Genomic DNA, 25,029 nt, shown 5'->3' on the forward strand with positions numbered 1-25,029 from the left:
TAAGAGACTGTATCATAAACGATATAACATACAGGTACGTTATGCGTGCTGACGTTAGCAAGCCAGCAGCGGGATATTTAATCATGTGGACAGGCTACATGAATAAGATTATAAAAACAACAACAACTTTTGCTTTGTTTTAGATATTCAAGAATATTTTATTGACCAGCTGGCCTCCGATGATCAGAAAAAACGTCAATTACACTCTGATTTATGGTCAAAATTACCTGAGCTCCGGATGGGTCGGACATATTTTACACCGGCTTTTAGACGACCATGATCACATCATATTGAAGGGATCAGTGAGACATTCACAGACTGTCCACACGATGTGAAGGTAACGGTGAGAAGGGAGAGTAGCCAGGTTGTACAGGTCAGCTGTGACTGCATCGCTGGCGGCTGCTGCTGCTGACACGCTGTACGTAACGTTACGGTCTAAACACGGACACCCCTCCTGAAGTAAGGGGCTGTGTTTTGCTGATATTAGAGCAGTCGAGGACGGCACATGTCCTCCCAGCCTTCCTGGACATGTTCGCAGAAGAGAAAGGGAAGAGAAAAGGTCCACTTGCATTCAAATGCCCGCTTCGCGCACAGAGCCAACAGCTGCCTGACTGTGAGTTGTCACCGCAGTAATGGCGGCCGTTCGATTTCCGGTGACGTCGCCGAATCAGTGTATTGTCAGAGATCTGGAATGTTGCATATATGTCACATCGGGCTTTTTTGGTAACTTAAATTGTCACTTGAAAATAAATGGGCTTGACATTTTCTTTTGCTCTGTAACACAAATTTGACCTTTTATTTGCATTTCCATAACATATATCAAAATTAAAAATTTGCTGGTTACTATTAACACCTTTTTAAGACAAGTTTCACAACAAAAAAGGGCAAACACTATAGAAATGCGAATATTGCCTCATATTGAAGGCTTTAACCAGTTACTGAAGCCTTAAAAGCTGTGCAACCACAATTTTCTTTGCAACTACAAATACCTTGGCATCTGGATGGACAGTTGTCTTAATTTTAAGCACAATATCACCACCCTCATTGCTAAACTAAGAACAATACTTGGCTTTTTATACAGAAATAAGCACCGTTTCCCTACTCACCACAGGAAAAAAATTGGAGACACTATTTTTTCTCTGTTTTAGACTATGGAGATGCCATCTATGGAAGAGCTGCTAGTTCCACTTTGATTCCACTGGATGCTGTTTACCACTCAGCCTTACATTTCATTTCCAATGATTCATATAATACTCATCACGGCACTCTTTATCAAAATGTCGGCTGGTCATTTCTGACAGTACGGGGAAAACAGCATTGGTTTTTATCCATTTTTAAAGCCCTGTCACAGTTATTGTCTCTTTATTTATCATCTCTATTAACTATGAAATCACAAAACATTGGTACCCACTCACAGAACTGATAGTTGGGTCATATTCCATTCGTCAGAACTGAGCTGGGTAAAACGTCCTTCTCTCACAATGCACCACATGGGACCCTCTCTCCCATCAGTACAGCAGTCCAGAACCCTTGTCTCAAACCTGGTTCATGACTGTTTGACTGTGTTAACTTTTCTTATTTGTTTCCTAATATTTTCTTATGTAAACTCTCATTCTTCTTTGCTGTATGTGTTGTTCTGTATACAACATCTATTGCACGTCTGATGATCGTCAGTGCATCCTGAACACTGTATCCTATTTTGTTACAAAAAATACAGCAAAAAAGCATAATTACATTAATTGTAAGTGTCTCTGCTAAATCTGTGGTTCAATTTCCGGACTGATATATCATTTTATTAAATATTGATTGAATTTGACATTATTTTTATGTCAACATTTTTAAATTATGTTTTAAATTGAACAACATAGAGTATATTAATTCAAAATACCTGAATCACCTTATTTAATTGAGTAGTTCTTTGCCATTTTTCTGATTGTGACATAGGCGTCACATGGTATTTTTCCTGACTTTTTTAAGGTTAAGGTCCGATGTGACGTATATGTCACAGCAATATTTTCTTAAGTTGTTTTATATGAGTTTCTTCAAAAAATTAGGTCAGAACAGGTTAAATACAACAAGGGACATGTTATAAAAGGATTTGCATTGTGAAATGGGTGGTGGCTTATTTTATTGACAGAAAGCAAGCTTTTTAAAAGTAGCTGCCTCTGTGAAATGTGCCAACTCTGCTGGCCACCATCTTGGAAATGTTGTCATGGATAGAGAGATTCACAGAGAGTCATGTGACTGCACCAGGATGTTGAGTAGATGTCACTTAGGGACTTCATGATTTAAAAGTTCAACATAAATATGTGTAAGGGACTTTCCAGGACACTTGAAGGCGGTGTGACACTCGTGTCACCGTGGGTCCTTATGGGTTAAAGAGAGAGGTATTATAATAATATGTGAATAACCAGTGATGTCTCTTTACAGTGACTCAGTGTAATGGGCCAGAAAAGTTCAAGTGTCGCAGCGGGGAGTGTATTGAGATGAGCAAAGTGTGCAACAAGGCCCGGGACTGTCCCGACTGGAGTGATGAACCCATCAAGGAATGCAGTGAGTAATTTAAAAAAAACTTGGCATGCTATGAAGATATGTATGAAGTCTAAGAGAAAAGTAGAGCAGGTCACTCCCAGAGTTTTAGTTAGTTATAGTTTATTTCGGACATGTTAAAAGAAATAAAACATAATACAGTAATGGACAGATATAACAAATAAAAACTTTGCAAAGACAACACATGAACAAAAATAAAATAATTGAAAATAAAGATAATTTGATTTTTTCTTGTTTGTTTTTTTTCATATCTGATAAGGAGTGGGAAGAAGTAAAACGTATTTACTCCCACCCCTTATTCATAAATTATCTATCAAGCTTTCTTGTCATTATAATCTATACAATAAATTCATTTATGAGTTTATCGAGCTGGATTTATTCTAATATATTATCACTAATCTTTATCTCTCTACATAGTCATATACATAAAGACAACATACATTCATACATACAAATACATACATTCATACATACAAAGACAAATGGAGTTTGTGTGAAGCTCACATGTCCAAACTTTTCACCAACATCGTCACCTGTAGGAGACACAGCTTGGGTGCAGAGTAGTGTGTCGATTTAGGGATGTCACAATTACTTGTTTTCACAATTAATCGCGGTATTAAACGCCACAATTAATTGATCGTAAAGATTCCTAAATACCGTGACTTTCTGAAAAAGATTATGTCTTAAACTGAAGGAAGATGCACATATACTGGTCCATTTATCTATCGTAACACTGAATTGGTGGGAATTTAAATGTTAGCGTGCCATTTGTCATTTAGAAAAAAGATGAAAATAAACTTAAACAATTGGTATAGATGACAATTAATGACTTATATAATATTTCAAACACTTACCCTGGGGGATTAATAACTGGTTCCATATTTAGAGATTTGATTTTACACATTCATAGTTTTGTGAAATTTATTGATGCATAATAATCATGATAATCGTAATACCGTAATTATTTCTCTGAAAATAATCGTACCAAGAAAATCTATAACCATGACATCCCTAGTGTCGATCCTAAACCAAAGACTTTTGTCCAGTGGAAGAGCCGTCACTCTTTGACCATTTGTGCTTTTCTTCTAAACGGTTTATAAACGGTGTCTGTTTGCAGCTCTCTAGAATCTTCAGTGAGGAAATAGAGATGTAGAGTGGTTTGTGCAGGAAAGGTGTAGATGACACCTAAGGTGATAATAAAAAACAATGACTTCTGAAATTGGAATTGTATGAACCGGACGTTTCTGTATTCCTTCTATAAAGCGGACGCTGCACACCAGGGTTCTCTAGACAAACTGGGTTAAACTACATGACATCTCTCTCTCTATTGCACATGTATGCTGATAATATGTACACTTTGACATAAATCCAACCTCACGCAGATTTTCTGTGTCCTGCAGTTCATTTCTAAATAATTCTTCATGGGTCAAAAAACTCTGCTTTACACCATCAGAATATGAACCATCTGAGTCTGAACTAGAGTGCATGTCATATCTTGGCATATGTCAATAATCATTTTGATATTGTGCAGTTGGTGCTGAGCTATTGGTGCTGGTGTTGAGTTAAGGGGAGGAGACTTTTTTCTATTGTCCTACTCCTAAGAAAATGGGGCATAGTCCACAGCAGACCCAGCTCTGTATCTTTGTAAATCCAGAATAAACAGCTCACTCACTGCTACATTTGTCAAAAGAAAAAGATCTGTACTTGTCTTTCCTCATGAGAGGAGACAGCCAAATGTCTTTTGTCTTATGTACTCACATTCTTACACTCAAGTAACCTAGTGCTAGTCATGCTTTTTTACTGCTGTGAGTAAATGTTAGTTATCTTGATCATAAAAGCTACACAGTAGAGATCAGTGTCAAACCACATTCACTCAGACAGCTCTTCCTGGACTGCCTGGTCTGCCTTTAATACAATTATCCTGCAGACTCCAGTCAACAAACTGCTGCTGCTTGGACCTAGGGTTGCAAAATTGCGGGAATTTTCAAAGTTGGAAACTTTCAATGGGAATTAACGGGAATAAATCTGAAACTTACAAAATTGAAAGTTGGCCCTTAACAGGGAACTTAAATATAGTTGAGGAAAATATATTGTAGCATAATCTTGGCTAAAACAACCAGATTTAATGCAAGTACACTTGAATATCTGCTATTCCTCAATCACATGCACACAGCACACTGCTTATTGCATAACTATCACATTCTCAGATGAATGTTTCTAAACTGTCAATGCCCGTTTCCTTCATGTGCTACAGATCTAAATGAGTGTCTCCTAAATAATGGCGGCTGCTCTCACATCTGCAAGGACATGGTGATTGGCTTTGAGTGTGACTGCACACCTGGACTGCAGCTCATTGACCACAAGACCTGTGGAGGTAGGTGACCTTAAAATCACTGCAGACAGCTTTACATATTAAATTGGATTTTGTTAAACATTGCATCATTTTACTGATTAGCAATGTTTACCAGTTGTAGAAAGCACTTCTTTTACCAGATGAGTTGTATGAAGTTTGATAAATGTGTTGAGTCATTGGTAGTTGGCATTAAAGGAGCTTTGAAAATGAGATGACCCCACTTGATGTCCCCAACAGCATGGGGTTATGTTAAAGGGATAGTTCAACATTTTGGCAGATTGGCCCATTGCCATAATCCCTATAGTCATAGCAGTAGGTTTGTTACCTTTAATTGTCGGTGCAAGCTATTTTTAGAACGGCGGAGCAGAGTCGTGAGCTGCTCAGAGCTACGCTACGGAGGCTGATGGAATTTCTTGGTTTCCCTCATCAAACTCATCAAATACACAATCCAACAACTCCAAAACGCTCTGGTGGACAAGTTGTGACCTGCACATTCACCACGCTATGAGATAATAACGGAACGTTATGAGACAGAGTTTTTTTCGAGGTAAATTCATGCAAAACCGCTGATGCGCATTGCCTTCAGGGACAGTTTCGTAACGTTCCATTATTATCTCATAGCGTGGTGAATGTGCAGGTCACAACTTGTCCACCAGAGCGTTTTGGAGTTGTTGGATTGTGTATTTGATGAGTTTGATGAGGGAAACCAAGAAATCCCATGAGCCTCCGTAGCGTAGCTCTGAGCAACTCGCCGCTCCGCTCCGCCGTTCTAAAAACAGCTTGCACCGACAATTAAAGGTAACAAACCTACTGATATGACTATAGGGATATGGCAATGGGCCAATTTGCCAAAATGGTGAACTATCCCTTTCAACCTGGTGGATGGAAACTGGTAGGCATAAAGAACATGTTCAGACACATAAAGTCTCTGGCAGCCGTTGTCCAAAGCACACAGGAAGTCTGCCATTTTGAGTGTTGGTCAATGGGCCTCTTTGCCATTAAAATTAAAATCCCTCTCACTGCCACACATTTTATCACCAGTTAAAGCAGAAGCGATCCGGTGGTTTTGGCTAACTTCTTGTCAGCCGATGGAGTTAGCAGTCCCCGCCCTCGTCCCTACGTCACCACATTCACGCGCATCCCTTGGCTGCACACAAAGAGAGGACCGCCCCTTTATGCCGTTCTCTCTCCTCATTGGATAAAGGTTGTAGGATACAAGGAAAGTTTTCTCCTCGGCTTACAGCAGAGCAAAGTGACTGACAGACCCGTGTTTCTGACCAAACACTCTATCTAAGTGATTGCTGTCGGAAGATATAACTATTTAAGACTTATATTAACACAAACATTCTGCTTACTTCTGCTTTAATACAGAAAACCATTTAATCACAATGGTTCTTAGACTTGCTTTATCATTGAGATGGAAAATGCACTGGAGGAGAATCATAACCTTATGTCTTCACAGCTCCCAAAATTAATTGAAAATCTGAATTTACTATTTTTGCGTTGTTTGCAAATAAAACAAATTGATTCTTTTTTTTGACTCACTAACCCTCCTTGCTGGGTCAGACATCAAGTTGGCTGCTTGTGTGAGTTATAGCCAGTGCATATGCTTATTGAGCACTTCTGGCCTCTGAACCATTTAGTGTGTAATGCGATCGGCTATGTTGTAATCTTTTTTTCTAAAAGCTGAAATTCTGTTATGTTCAGGAGGCGCTGAGCCGAACGTTTTGTTACTGAGCCAATCTTGGCCACAAATGCTGCTTTTGAATATTGGGAAATGTGTATAATCCCATCTAGAATGAACCTCCCTGGTTGCATAATGGCGCTTAATCTACTCCCTGATGTAAAATCACAGCTAAACTCCTGGAAATATTTGAATATGTACGCTTAATTCTGATGAGATCATTCTGGCAAAAAGTCAACAGCAATCAAAGGCTCCCAGCAGTTAAGTCTCGTGCAACAGGAATCATAGGAATGACAGAAAAAGTGTTTGGTCCCAAAAAACACAGTGTACTTTGCGCCTTGACAGGTTTTCATCTTTTACTTGCATCAGAGCGGAGTGTTGATTACCCAGACCGAAGCATTCAGCAGACCTGTTTAATTAAACATGTCAGACAGCAGCTGTTTTCATCTGCTCCCTCCCCCCTTCACCTCCTCCTCCTCTGTTTGCAGACATCAACGAGTGCCTGAATCCTGGCATCTGCAGTCAGATCTGCATCAATCTGAAGGGAGGATACAAGTGTGAATGCCACAATGGATACCAGATGGATCCCACCACAGGAGTCTGCAAGGCTGTTGGTGAGTGGACAGCTGAGAACGTAGTACAAGATCATCAGCCCTCAAACTTGGAGAACAAGTCTAGTTATGTATGACATGCCTCTTTTTGCTTCTGTCACTGGTTTCTTCTCGTGAAACTAAGACGTTTTGTTCATTCACTGTATTTTTTATCATTCCTTTAACACGAGAACTGCCAAGACAGTCTGACAGATGGTTTTTTGTTTTTTTCTTTTGTGTAAATAACTTTGTTTACACAGCAGGTCTCTCAGTCCGTGACTTTTCCTCATGTATTTCAGTTCAATTCAATTCAAAAAACTTCTCTCTCAAAACAATATGCACTGATAATTAAAGGTAATCAACCTACCCCTATGATTGTAGGTATTATGGCAATAGGCGAATGAGGAGTTTTGGAAAGCGAAGTGTTTTCACACTACACAGTGAAATTCTTGGACCGGCGCAAGATGGACGTCTTGCCAAGAATGTTTTCATTCATCAAGAATGAAAGTCAGAGTTTGGAAGACGATCAGATACCGTCGTAGTTCCGACCATAAACGACGATTCGGCGGCGTTATTCCCATGACCCGCCGGGCAGCGTCCGCAAAACCGAAAGTAGGAAATGCTGGGCGAATCGACCCCTACAGTAATAATACAATAACGATAGAGACAAAACGATATATTTATCGAAAATGGAGCCATTAACAAGTGTGGGTAACGTAGATTCATCCACATTAACATGAGACTCTTTTATAACCAAAAGCAAACTCCTCATTGTCCCTTTAAGTAATTGTGAAAAAATTAACTGTGACAGCACATACTAACCCTAATTTTTAGAAATTGACCTTAACATCTTCAACCATATGCAAATAAAGGATAACCCAAATCTGATCAAAAAGGCTTGATGTTGCTTAGCTGGAGATGCAGATGGCTAATGATCCTCTACCATTGTTTCTGCAATGAAAAGACTTTTGTTACTCATTTACAAAGGCCATCACTGTATCCATGATTTTCCAAGTAAACCAGCAACACAGCCTATAAAGCCTTCTTTCAATTAGATTTTTTTTGTCATACCATAAACTTGCTCTGCTCCGACATAGAAAAAAACCAGCACATTTTAACAACATTTTGTTCAGTTTTAAACATTTACTCATGCCAGTTCTATCAGAAGCTGCAGTGCCCAGCATCAGTAAGAGGCATAGAGAAACCTGAGCTCCATTTTGAAGAGATGAGCTGTCAGATTAACCTTCAGCTTCTGTTTCTTCTTTAACAAAGTCTTTCCTGTCCTCAGGTAAAGAACCCTGCCTGATCTTTACTAACCGCCGTGACATCCGTAGACTGGGTCTGGAGAGGAAGGAGTACACTCAGATTGTGGAGCAGCAGAGGAACACAGTGGCTCTGGACGCAGACTTTGACCAGCAGATGATCTTCTGGGCTGACCTGGGTCAGAAGGCCATATATAGGTATATTACACCCGACATACAGCCACAGAGGAGCATGAAACGGAACAGCAAAAAAACCCAAAATTGAAAAACCTTTCATTTTCACTTCAATGTGGGAAAAGGAATTAATCAAGTTCACTCCATGTGGTTCTCATATTTTGAATATATGAATGAATGAGATGGATATTTTCTGAATTGGTAGAACTGAAGAGTTTGAACATTAGCTTGCAGATTAATACACTACTCACAAAAAGGTAGGGATGTTTGGCTGGATTAAATTTCAGAATGCACCTAAAATGCACTCTAACCTTTACAGGTGAACTTAATTTAACCTTCTCTAAACTTTTGAACGCACATGTCCAATTGTTCAGTGTTTCAGTCCTTATTGAATAACATGCTGTTCTCTAACAAGGTGATTAACCACAAACATCACAAGCACCGTCTGATTTAGTGGTTCAGTTGTCATTGAACCACTAAATGTTCTGGTTCAATGACAGTTTGCAGACAGTCCTCTTCTCTCTCCCTCTCCTCTCCACCACGTTCACATGTTGACGTCATGAGACCAAGACAACACTTTGATCAAATTATTGAGACATTGAGATTTTTGTTGTTGCTATAGCCACCATTGTTTTTAGCTTTTATTTGCAATTACCATTGCATCCTTTTACTGAAAAGGCGGCTGCTTTCATGATAGAATATCACTGTAGCATGAACTTCTTATAGGGATATTCTTGTCAAATATCCCTAACTTTTTGTGAGTAGTGTATGTTGAACAGTTTGTGTGACATTGTCTGTGTCTCTGTCATCACAGCACTGTGCTAGACAAACGAGGAGACGTCAGCACCCATAAAAAAGTGATAGACAACGTCCAGACTCCAGTTGGAATCGCTGTGGATTGGATCTATAAGAACCTGTACTGGTCTGATCTCAGCACCAAAACCATTTCTGTGTCCAACTTCAATGGAACCAGACAGAAAGTTCTGTTCAACAGAAGCCTTAAAGAACCAGCTTCCATCGCCGTGGATCCACTGTCAGGGTGGGTGGAAAGCTTGTTGTTTGCATTATCTCAGGTGAAAACCTTTTATTCTCCCATTGACAGTGTGCATTTTCAAATGTGTGTGTCCATGTCCTCTAGGTTTCTGTACTGGTCTGACTGGGGCGAACCAGCCAAGATTGAGAAGTCTGGTATGAACGGAGTGGACAGACGGGTTCTTGTTGCAACAGACATTCAGTGGCCTAATGGAATAACTCTTGGTAGGATTGCACATACGCACGCATGAGCTGTTTTTGCCCTCAGCATGGCTGTACATTTCCTTCGCTTACCATTCACCTGCTGAAGTCCTGTATTTATGTTTTTCATCTTGCTGCTTTTAACGTTTCCACCAACATGTTTCAGGATTTAACAGACAAAGTGACATTTTACACATCATCATGGCAACTTGAATCTTTTTTTTCTTTTTCAAATGCCACGTACATTTCTTCAGTTAACAGTTCAACGTGTTTACATTTTTTCTGCCATTGTATGTTTGTTCAATCCATGCTTCAGCAGTCACTTCAGCTTTTCTCATGGTCCATATTTGCACTGCTTAACCCTCAACCCTTCAAACTGTTTGACTTTTGACACCTCAACTCCATTTTCGTGTTTAGATTTTATCCACTGTTTGCATTTTGTTCAGTGCTTCAGTTTAAACTGCCACCTCTACTTCTTTTAGTGCTGACACTCTGATTCAGATTCAGCGCCAGTAATAACAAGTCTTTACAATTTGCAGCATTAATGGGAACATTACTAGTTTTATATGCATCTTGTAGTGGCGTATTTATTAGTCAAGTTCATGAGCTTTGTTTACCAGTGATTAAAGACTCCTGACTGCAAGCACATTCTCACATTAGCTGATTGAATTCTCCCTGTGAGGATAATTAAAGCTGTGTTAATTAAAAAAAAAAATCTTTAATTCTGTAATTCTGTTTTCTTTTCATTAATCTTTTTTCCTCTCATTTCTTCCATTTCCATCTTTCATTTATTTTACTCCTATTCACCCTCTCCTTCTTTCTTAAAACACCTTCTCTTCTCCCAGATCTGATCAAAGGCAGGTTGTACTGGGTCGACTCAAAGCTCCACATGCTCTGCAGTGTTGATCTGAATGGAGACAACAGGAAGAAAGTGCTGCAGTCCTCAGACTACCTGGCACACCCCTTTGCTCTCACTGTTTTTGAGGTACGGCAGCTGCTATGTAGTGAATGGCACACACACTTATTGTGTATCTGATTTTAGTAGTTGAACTTCTGCTATTGTTTAGTTGTTTGTCTCATAATCCAGTTGCTGCCCATGATTAGAGCCCAAGCTCACTAAAGGGAGTATTGTATTTTATAAAATGCCTCAATAGCACCTACAAATTTTCTCAAACCCCACCATGTTGGGCTTCTACTCTGTAGTAGGTGGATGAAAATTGGTAGGAACAAGATGCAGCCATAGTCTAAAATTTAAAAGTTTGAGTCTTGAGCCCATACAATATAACCATGGATAACCTATGGTTGCACCATAGGAGTAACTGTAATTTAATAGAAATGTGCATGAAGAATATCAACACAGACTACTGAATAACATGTAAGATTTAAAAGACTTTAGACATACTGTACAGTACCAGTCTATATGCTCTCCAGGTGTCTCCTGGAAGTGTATAGGTAGTGTTAGCCTGCCTCCTACCCGACCCGAAATCAGCAGTCAGAAGCTGATTTCATTTTAGCTCTAAACTCTGTAAATATATCACTTTATCAACATTTCAAACATTTTTAGGCAAGAAAGTAGCCGTTTAGATCAGCAGTGTGTCGTTAATTTGTGTAAATACCAGCTGTTTACAATTTTGTTCGGACGAATTTGGCGCTACTCAAGCTAGCCGTTGTGACCAACGCATTTACAGTTACTTTCACAAAATAAAACACCTGTTGCCCTTTACATACAGAAAACCATGACGATAGAATTTGTGCTTTTACTTTGAAATAGAAACTAACCTACCCTCGATGTAGCTAGCTTGAACCAAAATAAACCGTCTTTGCTTGAACACTTCGTTTTGACCGATCTCGTCCCGTTACCGGCATTTGACCGCTCAAGATGCCTTACCAGAGAGTTTTGTCAGCTCTGAGACGAAGATCGGTTTCCGTTTAGAGTTGTTGAAGAGTGTTTCTGATGACTTTAGGTGGAGGCAGGCTAACACTACCTATACACTTCCAGTGTTTGAGCTAAGCTAATTACGGGCAATACGGCTCTATCTCCCTCGTTACTGCACGCACAGTTGAAAGGATGGTGTCTATCTGCTGGTCATGGACTCGAGAGTGAGGCAAGACATGAAAAAAAAATGTTGGCGTATCCCTTTTAAGATAGGGAGATGTTAAAAACATCTGCCAGTACTTCAGTCAGCCCTTGGACACAGTCTCACAACCTGTCCAGGATGTTGTCTGGGCCTTGCTGCTCCTCCTCACATCCTCTGTAGACAGACTGAGGCAGCTCACCATGGAGCTGTGGGATGAGCTGTGTTTTTCTGTCTCGTCCCAAGGATCGAGTCTTTTGGACAGACGGTGAAAATGAAGCCATCTACGGCGCAAACAAGTTCACAGGCTCTGACGTGGTGACTCTGGCCAGCAACCTGAACGACCCCCAGGACATCATCGTCTATCATGAGCTGATCCAGTTATCGGGTAAGAACCCAAGGGAATGGAGGGCTAATTAATACTAAGCAGGAGAATGAATTGACAGATATTAAAGGGATAGTTCACCCAAAATTCAAATTTCACTCATTATCTACTCACCCTCATGTCGACTAAGGGCTGGGAGAATTTTCAGAGTCCTCCGTACCTTCTCTGAGTTACGGGGGGGGGGTCCGCGCAGCAGTATTTGTCCATATAATGGTTGTCAATGGATACCAACTTCAGGGGTCGCGTTAACCGGATATTTTCCGTCATTGACCGTTTTTTAAAAACGGTCGATATAAAACATATACAATGTCTCAAAGTCACTATGGTGAGAATTAGATTTAAAAACAAACAAACTCACAGCTGGCTGGTGCGCTCAGTAGAACGCTGTAGTACCTCCTCCAGGCCTGTGTGGAGCGTGTGTGGCGCTGTAGCGCTGCCACACATAAACACCAACAACAGAGAAGAAGACAGAAGGCTTCCCCGCAGTATTCAAACTCCAAACATTACAAGTGGATTAAATGTTGACTGGGAGTCGTGTCAGTGCAAATATGACGGTCGATAATGATTTAACGGGCGAGATTCAGCTGCAGTGTCCGAGGGGCCGACAGTAGTCAGCTGTTAAGTTACGTAGCTGTAGCTACACAGCGGTGTGTCTCGGTACAGGTAGAGCGGTGGGGGTAGGACATCACCGTTTCACACACTCGCCGCGCACAACTCTTCCAAAGGTAACGTTAAGCCTTATTTTAATGTATTCTGCCCGCCGTGGCATTGTTTATAACACTTAAAGCTGAGTGGGTTTTGTCCTGTCTGAATTTGTGCTGCATCTGGCTGTGTGGTCTATAGCTTCAGTTGTTTCAGTGATGCGCAGTGGCTGCGTGCGTGTGTGCGTAAAAGAGAGATGAGAGGCACAGAGAGAGAGAGAGAGAGCTAACGCCGGTGCACTATGCGGTGCCTATGTGAAAACGTGCTCCTTTGGATGTTTTGGTATAACACATGGGTTAGCATGTTGATTGTTGACAGAAAACTGATGTCATCATCAGGTATTTACGTTGTATTTAGATGTTGAGTGGCAGAAAGTGACCCCGCATTCACTGACTGACCCCACAGTTAGATGTGCTCTGACGCCGACTCTGCTCCCGAGCATTCTCTGTTCAATTTGTTTGGACTTGATATGAATTAAACATGAATTAAAATTGAATGCTATTGAATATGGCATTATTATTATTTAAAAAAATAAATAAAGTGACCGGTAAAAATAGATTATGACGGAATTTTTATGACCCCGTCAGTCAAAATGACCGACGACGAAAAAGTCTAGCGCAACCTCTGACCAACTTTCTTCGTCCAAAAAGACCCGCCAAAAACCATCCAAATACCTCCATACTGCTCGTCTGTAATGTCCCTCTTGTATTGAAGCCCCGACATGAGAAATGGTTCCGCCGTCAGTGCAAATCACGCGAGATGTGCACTGACACAGGAAGAGCAGTGAACTGAAGAAAGTTGGTATCCATTCACAACCATTATATGGACAAATACTGCTGCACGGACCCCCCCGTAACTCAGGGAAGTAACGGAGGTCTCTGGAAATTCTCACAGCTCTTAGTTGACATGAGGGTGAGTAGATAATGAGTGAAATTTGAATTTTGGGTGAACTATCCCTTTAAGAGTCTGAGTTGGAAAATCCTAGAAAGTCTTTCCTGCTCAAAAATCCATCACCTCTGGGTTGATGGACTTTTTAAAAAAAAATTTTTAAATATTGTTTAATGTAGTTTGGAAATGTTCTATATGTATGTATGCCAAACTAATGTGTTCTTGACCCTGACAGGTACTAACTGGTGCACAGAAAAAGGGGAAAATGGAGGTTGTAGCTACATGTGTCTACCTGCTCCACAAATCAACAAACACTCGCCCAAATACACCTGTGTGTGTCCAGAGGGACAAGAGCTGGCTGCTGACGGGTTACGCTGCAGACCTGGTGAGTCGCTTTTTTTTTTTTGTTTGTTTTGTTTTGTTTTTGGTGGGGGGGGGCATTTTATTCATTCAACCAACCCCAGAGAACACGCAAGCAAATATGCAACATGCATCACTGAATCCATTGAATTCATCAGACTCACCATCAGCATCAGTCAGTCCGGCCTTTATTTTTCCATTTCCATGTTTTTCCATATTCTGTGCTATAGAACCGCTTTCTTGTCTGCATACAACATCTATTGCACGTCTGCCCGTCCTGGGCGAGGGACTCCATGCTTTGTCGATCCATCCAATGACTTGCTGGAAAGTTGCATAGCACATCCGGCCAGTTGCTCTCCATCTCCAAAGAAGCTTTTTCTTTTTGGTGGCATTTTATTTGTGTTCTCTCTGTCTTTTTATGGGCGTGTATTTGTTTCGATGGTGCAGTAGCAGCGCTCAGTTGTCACAAGTTGTAGACGGTGGCTTCTTGTGGTCATTGATGGCATATATTTTTGATATGTAAGTTGCATGACCAGACAAACTACAAAAAAAAGCGCAACTTATAGTCCAGAAAATACAGTACTTCTTCTTGTAGGACCCACAAATGAATCTGCTGTTTGCTCCAACAATCCGACAACCATATGTGACGATGCTTCATGTGATCTGCATACAAGCATGGCTTGCTGACTGCTTTTGTGAAAAAGGCAGCTGCTTTTAATAATTTGAAAGCATGCGTGGACACTGTGGGGCTGCAAAATAAATCAATTTAATATGAAAATATTTCATTCATATGGGTCCACAATCACATGGCCATTCTGCTGCAGAGAGATCTGTTGCAAGAGACCAGGCACATCATGTGCACACAAGAACATGACATGTGCAAAGACAGTGGGACAATGTAAAACAAATGTTAAGAGATGCTACATGGCGAGAAAATGTATTGAAAGATAGCTTTATGAATGGAAATCAAATATAAAATATCAAAATTCCATCTGACTGATTTCAAATTTGCCACTTGGATGTCTTTTGATATGGTGTGGATGGCATTGTGGTATAACATAAACATACCTGTATTTGTGGATTGGGAGTGTATAGGCTAGGCCAACAAACAGAGGTAACCTGTAGCTGGTCACATTCCACCAAAGCATTTTTAAGATCATTCTGTGAAGGAAAAGGGAACTGCACCTTTTCATATGGGATCTCACAAACACAGAATAAATTGTAATAAACAAAATACAGTCTAATTCTCTGGGTTTGATACAAAAATAATTGTGTCAGTCCCTCTTTTTTCCTCTGCTTCTCAAGCATGTTTCTTTAGTGTGTGTGTTCCCTCTGTGAGTCTCGTCTTCTAACATCATCCACCCCAGACATAAACCCAGCTGTCCGTTTGTGTTATTAGTCTTGACAGCTGAACAGTAGCTGAGTCAGTTGGCGTTGTGATCTATTTTTCAGTGGTTCTTTGGTAAGTCTCCTTCACATCTCAGCTGCAGCTCCGTCTCCTCCTGCCATTCAAAGTGTGTTATCCTGACAGCTGAATTCCTGAGGCCGAGTCCTTCTTGTGCTTCCATAGTACTCCCTCTATCCACAGTGCTACTCTTTGGTTCTATTCCGTGGCAGTGGGAAGAGGTCTTTCCCAAACTGCCGACAGATTTAGATTTGTGTATGGATGATATATAGAACATTCCCAGAACATCAATGTTAAATAGGCCAAATCCATTTAGCACTTTGTTTGAAATGTTTCAACTAAGAAATTGTAAGAAAGGTAATTTTGAGTTTGATGGCACATCTCAAAACAGTTGGGACAGGGCAACAAACGGCTGTAGAAGTAGGTGTTTCTTATAAGAACCAGCTGAGGGAGCATTTTGCAAATACGATTAACTGGTAACGGGTCAGTTGCCAATTCAATCAGTGCTTGGTAAGAAGTGGATCATTCAGTAACAAAGTAGTGGTTTGAACATTAATTCCAGAGTCAGACAGGAGATTTTCTGTGACAGGATTTAAGCTTTCAGAAAAGAAACTCAAACTGCAATCCTGCTCTCTGGTTTAACAGGTTGGTGGGAACTGCTCTCCTCTCATTTTTGTCTTTCGTCTTTTTGTCTCAAGCTGTCCAGCTCCTTTCTGTGCGCTTTCAGATTAGCCTTTTCATACTAAAGCTGTCAGATACCAACCTGAAGGCTGAATCCAGTGCACATACTTTTCCTAATTGGACTCAAACTGCAGAGTGAGACACTGGTGTACAGAAAGCACTGGGATGTCTCCCTAACAGCTCCAGAATGAAAGTCTGCCTAGTTAAACTGTCTATACGACTGTTGAAAGAGTCTGGAGAATTTTCTTAGACAAATTCCCTCTTTTCGTTTTTTTTAATCTTTTATCTGCTACTCCTCACTTTTTCCTATATCTGGGACATTGGTTCAGTAAATTCATTCTGACCAGTTTTATGCAGAGCAGTTTGCATTTACTTTCTCACACCCATGTCTTTGCTCAGTATTTTATTATGTATTTCCACAAGCCTCTTCTGTGCTTTAATGAGCACCAATAAGCCTACTGTATCTTAGCAAGTAAACATAACAAGCATCAGACCATAAATAGTGCCATGAAGCATTTTGGCATGCCACAGTCAGCATTTAGCTCACAAATGAAGCTGAAGTCACTCTCCATAATGAAGTTAATGGTGTGGTTTCCAAAGTGGGAGTGGAAGTGATTCCACTTTTTAGGTGGATAGCCTGTTTTTAGCCTCGTTTACATATTCATGTTTTTGATTGTTGCTTGGTAGTGTAGACCAGTGCTCTCTCAGTTGTTGCAGAAGTTGTGACCAAATGGAGTGAGGTTTGCATGTGCGCACACAGGGACAAATAGTTAATCTGATGCAATGTCCAAGTGTATAATTATTACTCTGTCATTCCTTCACATGTGGGAATGAAAGTGCTCTCTTTCAGTCTTTATAATATATAGAAGAGAGAAGTTTAGACTCTGCTTTGTTTCTCACCTCTACATAACTGTCCAGTTGCTGTGCTAAAGGTTCAACATTTTGGCAAATTGGCCCATTGCCATAATCCCTACAGTCATAGCAGTAGGATTGTTACCTTTAATTGTCGGTGTAAGCTATTTTTAGAATGGTGGAGCAGAGCGGGGAGCTGCTCAGAGCTATGCTATGGAGGCTCATGGGATTTCTTGGTTTCCGTCATCAAACTCATCAAATACACAATCCAACAACTCCAAAACGCTTTCGTGGACAAGTTGTGACCTGCACATTCACCACGCTATGAGATAATAATGGAACGTTACGAAACGGATACGAACGTAGCGTAGCTCTGAGCAGCTCACGGCTCTCCTCCGCTGTTCTAAAAACAGCTTGCACTGACAATTAAAGGTAACGAACCTACTGCTATGACTATAGGGATTATGGCAATGGGCCAATTTGCCAAAATGTTGAACTATCCCTTTAAACTGGTCTGCTCATTTTTTAGATTAAAGATGCTTTGATGGATAGGTGAGGGATCTTGCCAACATCTTTCAGACTGCACCTATGTTGATTTCATGTATATCTCTGGTCGTACAGCAGGATGAGATGAACTGGAGCAGGCAGTTTATCCTGCAGTGGCCTTCATATCATGAACATCCCATAGCCTGACTCACCTCCTCGGAGGCTGTTTGGGAATCTGGAGATGTCTCCAGGCTCTTTACAGCTGCTGTGATGACTGAATGTACCACCCAGACTGCCAAGATGTGTGTGTGTGAGACAGAAAGATGTGTTTGTGCTTTTATCTCTGCAAAAGTGTCTGTGTGTTTGATTTTCTCCAAACACACGGGGCTTGTGTGTTTCCATGTGAATGCTCAGGTTGTCTTGTGAGTGTCTTCATGTGTCTCTCTTTAACTGTGTTTCTATGCCAGTCTGTGTTTTCTTTCTGGTGCTACTTAAAAGTAAGAATAGTGTGGAAGGGGTTAAAGAGGGATGCTTGCCATTTGCTGAATGCCCCTCCACCTTCCTCCTAGTTGGGCTGCAGCCAAGGGCCTTGTTGCTCTTTACTAAACCCCCAACTAACATATTTATCCCATTTTACAGCCGATGCAGCTGGACTCAACAGAAACTGTAGAGCATTGTGTGGTTGCAGCTTTGAGCAGCTCTAATCTTGTTAGGGAGAGAAGTAGTAAGCAATGCTCTTCACTTCAGGGCTGAACCTGAAACTACCACACAGGGATTCATTTAACAGTCTTAAGAGGCAACCGGGGGCTGTTTTCCTTCAGGCTGACCAATCTTCCTGTGAAATAACTGCTTTCAGGGTTTTTCTGGATTTGTTTGGACTCCACTTCCACAGTTCCACACTGTATACTGAGTATACTAACTATCAATTTGAAATGTTGATTTATAAACTTAAAGCAGAAATAAGCGGAATGTTTGTGTTAATATAAGTCTTAAATAGTTATATCCTCCGACAGCAATCACTTATATAGAGTGTTTGGTCTGAAACACGGGTCTGTCAGTCACTCTGCTCTGCTGTAAGCCGAGAAGAAAACTTTCCTTGTATCCTACAACCTTTATCCAGTGTGTGTGTGTGTGTGTGTGTGTGTGTGTGTGGCGATGGCTGAGTGTGACGATTTTTTTTCGTTCGCACCGGACCTTTTATTTTTGTCGCCGTCGCTCCAAAAAAATCGCTGTCACTCAGCTGCAGTCGCACTCGCTCGTCACTTTGGAACGATACAACAGATCGCTCTGATGACGTCATTCAAGCGATTCCAGTGAATTTCACCTCGCTCTTTTCTTCCCATTTGTATTGGTCCAGCACGGCTGACATTGCACCTGCTGCAGCCGTTTACCTGTAGTGGAAGTCCCACAAGCGCCGTACAACATCAAGCCGGCTTTGCTCTGAGTTGTATTACGTTTCCATGATTTCAGTAGTTGTCATAGTTACACATGGATTACGGAGCCAATCAGTGTTGAGCAACAAGCGACTGGCGGCCAGAGAGTTGGGATTTCTCATCTCGAGCAACAGAGCGATGATTCGAGCGACGGATTCGTCGACTAATCGCCATAAGTAACGACCCAAATCTTTGGTGGGGGGCAGCCCTATATCAGACAGAATGCATGCACCGTCAAAACCAAAAAAAATATTTAAAAAAATCAGTCTCTGCTCCATATAGCCTATATGAATCCTGTCTTGTCCCTCCCATGAGATTCACAGCCTGAATGACCCCAAAAGGTCAAAGTGGCTTCATGCTCCACTCTTAGTTTCGTTTTCATGATGAAACACCAGTCTCTTCAGTTTGGAAAAAGGTTTAATATCTGACATTTTTATTGATATGAAGGTGAAAAGGCCTTCACCACTCCTCTTCCATTAGAATTCAGTCATTCTGTGTGCTCTCTGCAGTGTCAGTTGAAGAAAATCCTTTGCACCATGCAGCTGGATTGTACAGGCATACAGGCATGTGGATTCACACAGGTTGGATCAGCCTATGATTTCAGTTTTTGGTTCCCAATAACTGTTATTTTGTCAATTCAGTTTCTTCTCAACAATTTTAAGGTCTTCAGCAAAGATTTTCAACTCAAATATATAATTTTTTCATCAAGTTCCAACCTGTGTCATCATTTTGTGTTGATTTAAACTAATATATTGTTTAGATCAGCATGAGTATAGTCTACAATAATTGCAATAATGAATAATGACTTTAACTTTCTTGAGCTTAATGTTGTATTGCATGGCAGTAGGTCTGATCTCCATCTCCAGTCCCTACATAGCAGCCTTTTTACACTAAACAGGACAACACTGCTGTGTCTGCTTATATAAGCAATCTGCCTGTAAGGATTTTACTAGCGATGTCCCAATCACATGTTTTTGCGTCATTTGATTTTGAGTATCTGTCGATACCGAGTCCCGATCCCGGACAACGTAGCGTTACATTTTTGATACATCAGTGATCCGGATCTTTTCCACCTGATTCTGATCCTTTGAAAATTACGTGATCGACAACGATTTCCGACCACGTGATGAATTCGGGGACATCCCTAGATTTTACTGTTGCAGCCGGTGTCCTTCATGATGGTACAGACGGTGATTGGGACATGCTGATCAGTGCAGTTTGGTTGGTAGCTTTAAACCTGTAGACTGCCTCTAGATGTCGTCACCTCACTCTGACACTGGCGGTGTGCATCTTGCTTGTATCTCATTAAAGCAGTAAGCTGCGTTGACGTGTAGATGCAAAGCTGCTGTGTTCTATATCGTAGAGACGGTTTCATGACTGTTTGTCTCGTCTCTGAGCTTGGCTTGGCTTAGATTTGTTTCTTGCAAAAGAATGCATCCTGCTTTCATCTATGGAGCGTATATTAGTTCAGTGAGTCTCCTGAGATCTGGTCTATTTTCAAACCAGGCCTCTTTTTTTTTTTAAATGCGAGCAATTTACAAAGAGATGCAGTAGTTTGGGCTGTCAAAAGCATGACATTCAGCTCTGTGGCACAGCCTTCTGCCAAAGGTCCCTCAGAGGATGACGGGAAAGCTCTAATACAGCCTCCCCCAGGTCAAACCGCCCCTCGTCGTCTGTTCTGTCGCCTGTTTCTACGATGGTGACTTGCATGTTGGGCTTTGTTAAAAAAAATGTAAAACAAGGACTGTTCTCCTCCCTCAGATTCAAGAGGGTATTCATGTTTTACTTGTTAAAAATGTCTCTCTGAAGTGTTTCTGGCTGTCGCACAAGTATTCTCTGCATGTAGGCTTGAATTAGCTTGTTCCAAAATTTGCTACCAACATGGAATGAGAAAACTCAGTTGTGTACACTAGCTATCTGTAATGAGCTAGTGTACTAGCTTCTACTGTAATGATGTGTTTAAAGGGATAGTTCAACATTTTGGCAAATTGGCCCATTGCCATAATCCCTACAGTCATAGCAGTAGGTTCATTACCTTTAATTGTCGTTGCAAGCTATTTTTAGAACGGTGGAGCAGAGCTGTGAGCTGCTCAGAGCTACACTACGGAGGCTCATGGGATTTCTTGGATTCCCTCATCAAACTCATCAAATACACAATCCAACAACTCCAAAACGCTCTGGTGGACAAGTTGTGACCTGCACATTCACCATGATATGAGATAATAACAGAACGTTACGAAACAGAGTTGTTTTAGAGGTAAATACAGAGACTGCTTGCTGAAAAACTGTCCCTGAAGGCAACGTGCATCAGCGGTTTTGCATGAATTTACCTCTAAAACAACTCTGTCTGGTAACGTTCTGTTATTATCTCATAGCGTGGTGAATGTGCAGGTCACAACTTGTCCACCAGAGCGTTTTGGAGTTGTTGGATTGTGTATTTGATGAGTTTGATGAGGGAAACCAAGAAATCCCATGAGCCTCCGTAGCGTAGCTCTGAGCAGCTTGCGGCTCTGCTCCGCCGTTCTAAAAATAGCTTGCACCGACAAATAAAGGTAACGAACCTACTGCTATGACTATAGGGATTATGGCAATGGACCAATTTGCCAAAATGTTGAACTATCCCTTTAAGTTCCTGTTGTTGTGCAATGACACATTCAGATACATTTCAGGCCATGGTGCTTCTCAGATAACTGATTTGAAGGAGTGTAGAGGTCCTTTCACACCGGGGACATAACAAATAAACGACATGAAATATTCGGCGGTGAATATTTGGCATCAAAAACCATTCGCACAGGCGGCAAAGCGACAATTTAAAACCAAAGTTTTGCTTTGTGTCGGGTGGGTCTTCGCCTCCACATCGTGTCTTAAATCCATTAACACAACTACTGTCACTGTCTAATCACTGTCTGATCAATATCTGATCACTGTCCTCCATTTCGTTGTAAAGTTTAAGTTCCTTGTCAAACAGGACAAGGTGGTGAACATAGACTGTGTAAAAAGGGGATGGTGAGAGCATAGATCCTCTATTGCTATTTCTAAACCATCTTTGGTGAGAGACACAGGTTGTTGTCATGGTGTTGTGACGTACCTCCTTTTCACGCTACATGATTGGTTGATGCGTTATTCTACAGGCGACAGCTCAGAAGAACTGACCTCGATGCGGGAAAACAATGACGTCGCATTTTCGCTGCGTAACATTTGTGGTTGGTGTGAAAGGACTCACGATAAGTATCGCGAATTATTCACATGAAAAATACATCTCCAGTGTGAAAGGACCTTTACTTTGTTATGCAAGAAGTCTTTAAAAGGTCATTCCCTGCAGTCATCTTTTGTCACAATTTCATTCGTGAGTATTGGACAAATGATGGTCATCAGATATTACTGAATATTACCTGGTGGTTTTGTGGCCTTACACATGCCCTTGTTTTCTGTACATCCATGATTACACTGCAAACAGGAACTGAGAGGATAACTCTTCATGGTGCAGATTCACCACAATGAAAAGTAACAATAAACTGAGATTTCAAGTTTGTTATATCTATAGATGATGGCTGATTGTTGGCAGAAAGTTCACTTTATTGAACTCATAGCTCAGGTTTCAGGCTTGACTGGAGCTGGACGTTATCATTTTAGAATTCCAAGGTATAAAACTGAGTTGGTAAACTTGATCTTTAATAACCTTATCTTAATCCACTTAATCCTGAAAGAGGCTGTTTGGGATGAGTGCAGATAACATTTGCTGATGGGCTCCTGTTGGTTTCTAATTACAAAACCCATGACTTCTATTCACTCAGTTGATCCCTCCATGTTGCGTTCAACACATGATGTTAAAAGATTGTCCTCAGGTCTGTGTACTGCACACACAGTATGATACATTAGGCTACATTCAGAACATCTCTCAACTGTGCAGAGGCCAGAACAGCTCAGCGGTGACACCTAGTGGCAAAAACAAGGAAGTGACGCAAAACCACTAAATCGCACACTATCAAAAAGCACCATTGTTTTCTAACCATTTTCTTAAAAAAAAAAAAAAAAAGACACATTGGAATCACTCACTCACTGTGGTTTACCATACATTACTGCATCATCTCCAACCTTCATCTTAGTTTGAGTTTTTTTTAGGCACATAATTATGAGTTTTAGTCTCTGTGGCAGTTTTAATGGAGGTTTAAAACAGAGTTTTAGACATTGATGGACACCTGAAGTGATTAACTTGTCACCAAAAATCATGGTAACAAAACATGTTACGTTTGTCCCATGTCTGTATAATATTGATCTTGGAATTAAAGCAATATTGTTTTCACCCAGCTGCAGCAAAGTTGAACTTGCAACGGGAACCAAACTTCAGTACCAAGACATGACAAGTCTGAAAATGATTGTTCAGATTTCTACCAGCTGATTATACAGAACTGACATTTGACTGAATATTTGCTGGCTGATACTTTTGCACTGAACATTCTATTTACTCATATTTCATTGTCTGAGTGGACATTTTCACAGGAAAAATAGTTTTTATTAATTTTTCAACCTTTTTTTGCCATTATCAAGATTATCGCATTTGTTTCAGTCGCTTTAACTGAATATAATTGTTTGTCGTGCTTCAAGTGTCCGAACACATTTGTTTCCCATTGTGGACACATGCAGATGGAACCACATCACCTAACAAATGAATTTTCTTGGTGCAGATTCACTTTGTCTTCTGGTTACTCTGTTTGTTTTGTTAATAAACTCAGTTTATGTATATGGGAGCATTTAGACATCAGCTGGTCAGAGTAAAAGATTGTATCAGTAGAATATGTTTAATGGCTTTTCATTCATTTTCATGAAGTAACCATTTTTTGAACTGAACTTTTTCTTTTTTTTTTTGAGAAAACGCCACACTCGATTATTCGGCTGATGAGTTATTGTTGTTTTCTAGAAGCCAATGTGAGCACATCGATCCAGGTGAACTCCACAGCCCGAGGTTCTGCTGCTGCCTGGGCCATACTGCCCGTCTGTGAGTAGCAACCACACACACACACACACACACACACACACACACACACACACACACACACACACATACACAACCCTGCTGGATGGAACGGTCATGACAGCACCAAATGATTTGTCTAAAATTAACACACTACCTGTGTCTGTCTGTCCTGCTGCTCAGTGTTGCTGGCGATGGCGGCGGCCGGCGGATACTTGATGTGGAGGAACTGGCAGCTGAAGAACCAGAAGAGCATGAATTTTGACAACCCCGTCTACCTGAAGACAACAGAAGAAGACCTCAACATTGACATCACCCGGCATAGTGCCAGTGTGGGACATACCTACCCTGCCGTGAGTAAACAATACAGCCCAAGAGCACCAGAACCCAGAATGCATCCTCTTCTGCTCCTCAATTGATTAAAGCATAATTACCGTTTTTTACAATCTGCACCTTATTTCTAGCATAAAATACGATAATTTACTCACCCAGATAACTTTGGTGTCATTACAAGTTGTTCCGACGAAATTAGCTCCAGCCGAGAGGCGCGTATATCCGTATAATGCGAGAACATGGGGCAGAGGAATGCAGCCTCTAAATAACACATTATCTGCAGAGAAACTCGTTCATTTCACCAATATGTTGTTATGATACGCTAGTGCTATTCCCCTCTGAGTCCAGGGTTAACTGTTATCAACATCCGGGGTCTGTAGGTTGACCTACTAACCTCTGACCTGGATGATGTCATCTCTGAGCGCCGCTTCCTCTCCTCAACCTGGACTCACTAAAGCTCTGGCTAGTTGCGCTAAAAATGGACCCGAATGCCGAAGTGGAATGATTATGATCAGAATGAGCCGGGCAGCGGTCGGAGATGACATTATCCAGGTCAGAGGTCAGTAGGTCAACCTACAGACCCCGGATGTTGATAACAGCTAACCCCGGAC

The 25,029-nt window shown here is 41.0% G+C and overlaps 1 protein-coding gene across 2 annotated transcripts in view; it reads left to right on the plus strand.

Moving 5' to 3' along the window:
• vldlr (very low density lipoprotein receptor) overlaps positions 1-25,029 on the plus strand; it is a 62,395-nt gene that overhangs the window by 35,386 nt on the left and 1,980 nt on the right. The window contains exons 8-20 of one of the 2 annotated variants that reach the window (XM_085794205.1): positions 2,431-2,553; positions 4,805-4,924; positions 7,076-7,201; positions 8,466-8,637; positions 9,428-9,652; positions 9,752-9,870; positions 10,692-10,831; positions 12,168-12,309; positions 14,132-14,281; positions 17,922-17,923; positions 20,709-20,766; positions 24,032-24,109; positions 24,269-24,438. In XM_085794205.1, coding sequence (XP_085650331.1) covers positions 2,431-2,553; positions 4,805-4,924; positions 7,076-7,201; positions 8,466-8,637; positions 9,428-9,652; positions 9,752-9,870; positions 10,692-10,831; positions 12,168-12,309; positions 14,132-14,281; positions 17,922-17,923; positions 20,709-20,766; positions 24,032-24,109; positions 24,269-24,438 — 1,625 coding nt within the window. The remainder of the gene's footprint in view (positions 1-2,430; positions 2,554-4,804; positions 4,925-7,075; positions 7,202-8,465; positions 8,638-9,427; positions 9,653-9,751; positions 9,871-10,691; positions 10,832-12,167; positions 12,310-14,131; positions 14,282-17,921; positions 17,924-20,708; positions 20,767-24,031; positions 24,110-24,268; positions 24,439-25,029) is intronic. The other variant, XM_085794204.1, reaches the window with a different exon arrangement.

The sequence above is a fragment of the Trachurus japonicus genome, chromosome 12, assembly GCF_045865225.1.
Source record: "Trachurus japonicus isolate A0001 chromosome 12, Traja_1.0".
NCBI classification, from domain to species: Eukaryota; Metazoa; Chordata; class Actinopteri; order Carangiformes; family Carangidae; genus Trachurus; species Trachurus japonicus.